Source organism: Aegilops tauschii, chromosome 7, assembly GCF_002575655.3.
Source record: "Aegilops tauschii subsp. strangulata cultivar AL8/78 chromosome 7, Aet v6.0, whole genome shotgun sequence".
Taxonomy (NCBI): domain Eukaryota; kingdom Viridiplantae; phylum Streptophyta; class Magnoliopsida; order Poales; family Poaceae; genus Aegilops; species Aegilops tauschii.
In genome coordinates this window covers 237503067-237505720 of record NC_053041.3, presented here as the reverse complement: position 1 = coordinate 237505720, position 2654 = coordinate 237503067, and the positions used below count along the sequence as shown (strand labels likewise).

Here is a 2654-nt window from a genome sequence, read left to right as displayed (position 1 = left end):
GTTGGCGAGCCACTCGGAGTGGTATATCTCACGGATGAACTCAGCTGCCAGGAGCCGAGCCACTTCCTCGCCAATCGCCTTCCTCTTCTCCACGGTGGACCGACGGAGATGCTCTTTGATAGGCTTTGCCATTGGGTTGACACGCGAACGGTGCTCAACCAGTCCCCTGGGTACACCCGGCATGTCTGATGGTTTCCATGCAAAGATGTCCCAGTTTTCACGGAGGAACTGGATGAGCACGACTTCCTATTTGCTGTCGAGTGTTGTTGAAATGTGGGTCGGAGCAGTAGTGGGGTCTTCCGGGAGAATGTGGACTGGCTTCATCTCACCGGCCGACTGAAATGCGGACTCTAAAGCAGACTTCTTGGCTTGCAACAAATCGCTCGGATCTGCATTTTTCTTGTACTCTTCCAGCTCTACCACCGCCATTTGCTCGTCAGCAATCTTGGAACCCTTTTGGAGGCACTCCTCCGCTCTCTGCCTATTACCCGTGACTGTGATCACACCTTTGGGCCCGGGCATCTTCAACTTAAGATACACGTAACATGGATGGGCCATGAAACAAGCATATGCGGGCCTGCCTAGGATAGCATGGTAGGCACTATGGAAATCCACTACCTCAAACGTCAACTTCTCCTTGCGGAAATTCTTGGAATCTCCAAAAACCACATCAAGGGCAATCTGTCCGAGTGTCTTTGCTTTCTTCCCTAGGATGACTCCGTGGAACTGCATGTTGCTCTCACTGAGTTTGGACATTGGAATGCCAATCCCTTGGAGGGTCTCAGCATACAGAATTTTCAGACCATTGCCACCATCCATAAGAACTTTCGTCAGTAGGGTGCCCCAACGGCTGGGTCGACCACCAATGCTTGCCGCCGCGGGGTAGCAACATGTGCTGGGTGATCTAACTGGTCGAATGTAATGGGAGTTTTCGACCACTTCAGGTACGTCGTAGTTGCCGGAGCAACCATGTTCACTTCTCTGTTAATGACTTTTAGTCGACTTTTGCTCTTGACATCAGCAAAAATCACCAAGGTAGCATTGACCTTCGGGTAAAATCATCCTTCTCCTCATCTTCATCCTTATCAGAGTCCTTTTCACTGGGCTGACCCTCTCGGAACTGCTGAATCAGGAGTTTGCACTGTCGAGTGGTATGCTTGGGCAAAATCAAGTTACCCTCTTAATCCTTCTTCGTGTGAATGTGACATGGCAAATCCAGGACGTCCTGGCCGGACTGATCCTTCAACTTTTTGGGCACTCAAGGTCCCTTGGGCTCTCCTTTGAATTTCCCTTGGGTATTCCCTACTGCTGCTTCAGCCTGACCAGTAGCTTCAGCCTTGCGTTTCTGTTTTCGACTGGGGTTTCCACCTCCGGTGTCCTGGTCGACTGGTTTCCCTTACCATTGTGGAGTTGGTCTTCCTCTTCGCCATTCGCATACCGAGTGGCTATCTCCATCATCCGATTGAGAGACATGGCCCCGGAGCGACCGAATTTCAGCGTGAGCTCTCTGTACCAAACACCTTCCTTGAAGGCGCATACAACCTGATGCTCTGAAACATTCTCCACCAGATGATGAAGTGTAGTCCACTGCTGGATGTAATCCCTCAAGGTTTCATTCGGTTTTTGAACATAGTGCTGCAACTCGGACAGCCCTGCAAGGCGTTTGCATGTGACTTCGAATGTCTTGATGAACACTCGGGCCAAATCTTCCCAACAAAAAATGCTTCCAAGAGCTAACTGATTCAGCCAGGCTCTGGCTGAGCCTTCAAGCATCAAGGGGAAGTGCTTCATGGCTACATCATCGTTGCCTCCACCAATCTGCACAGCCACTCGGTAATCTTCTAGCCATGTGTCTAGCTTCGACTCACCAGTGAACTCGCTCACTCCCGCAGCCAATTTGAAGTTGGGTAGGATCCTACATGCTCGGATGGCTCTGCTGAAACACTGGGGCCCAGAGATGAACGCCCTGCTTCCAGTCGGACAATCTCTGTCCAGCCGTTCTCTGATAGCTCTGCCTTTGTCAACCAGGCCCTGTACGAGGACTAACCTCGCATCGAACCCAGGCTCTCTTGGGTCGACTGGAACTCTCCGTTCATCACCATACGGGCGCCTATCATCATACCGCTGGGGCGCGTATGAACCACCCCTCGGAGGGGGCGTAGGCACTCGACGGTGGTCATCACGGTGATATCGAGGATCAAACTGCCCGTGGCCTCAGCCAAGGTACTGGTCTTGGCGATAACCACGATCTTCACGCCGCGGAGGCGATCTTGGACCGTGTGCCGACCGAACTGTGTCCGCAACGACGGACCTGCTGTGAATCCTGTTGCGTGACTGAGAAACAACTGAGTTATGCTCCCCAGCTGCTTTGAGCAACGCCCGAATCTACTGCATGCCTCTTCCAGCCTCGGAACGGGACGGCTGGATCGACTATGCGATATGTGCAGCAGCTACAACATTCTGGATCGAAGTATGGTATACCTGACATTCTTGTCGAGGTTCACTCGGAAATAGCTGTCGTGGCCACCGACTAGAACCTGGAATTTGCTTGCGGGCGCGGTCGTCGAGACCTTGTTGAAGATTCTCCAGGCGCGTACGCTCAGCCAGGGTGGCTAAGCGTGCAGCCTCGAAAGCCTGAGCTTCGGAGGTCTCTC

At 52.6% G+C, this 2654-nt stretch overlaps 1 protein-coding gene across 1 annotated transcript; it reads right to left on the bottom strand.

Annotated features, from left to right (window-relative positions):
• Positions 1-246: 246 nt before the first annotated feature.
• LOC109787511 (uncharacterized) lies at positions 247-819 on the bottom strand. Its single transcript, XM_020346055.1, has one exon. It carries the CDS (start codon positions 817-819, stop codon positions 247-249), a length of 573 nt encoding a protein of 190 aa, XP_020201644.1.
• Between the last annotated feature and the right edge of the window lie 1835 nt (positions 820-2654).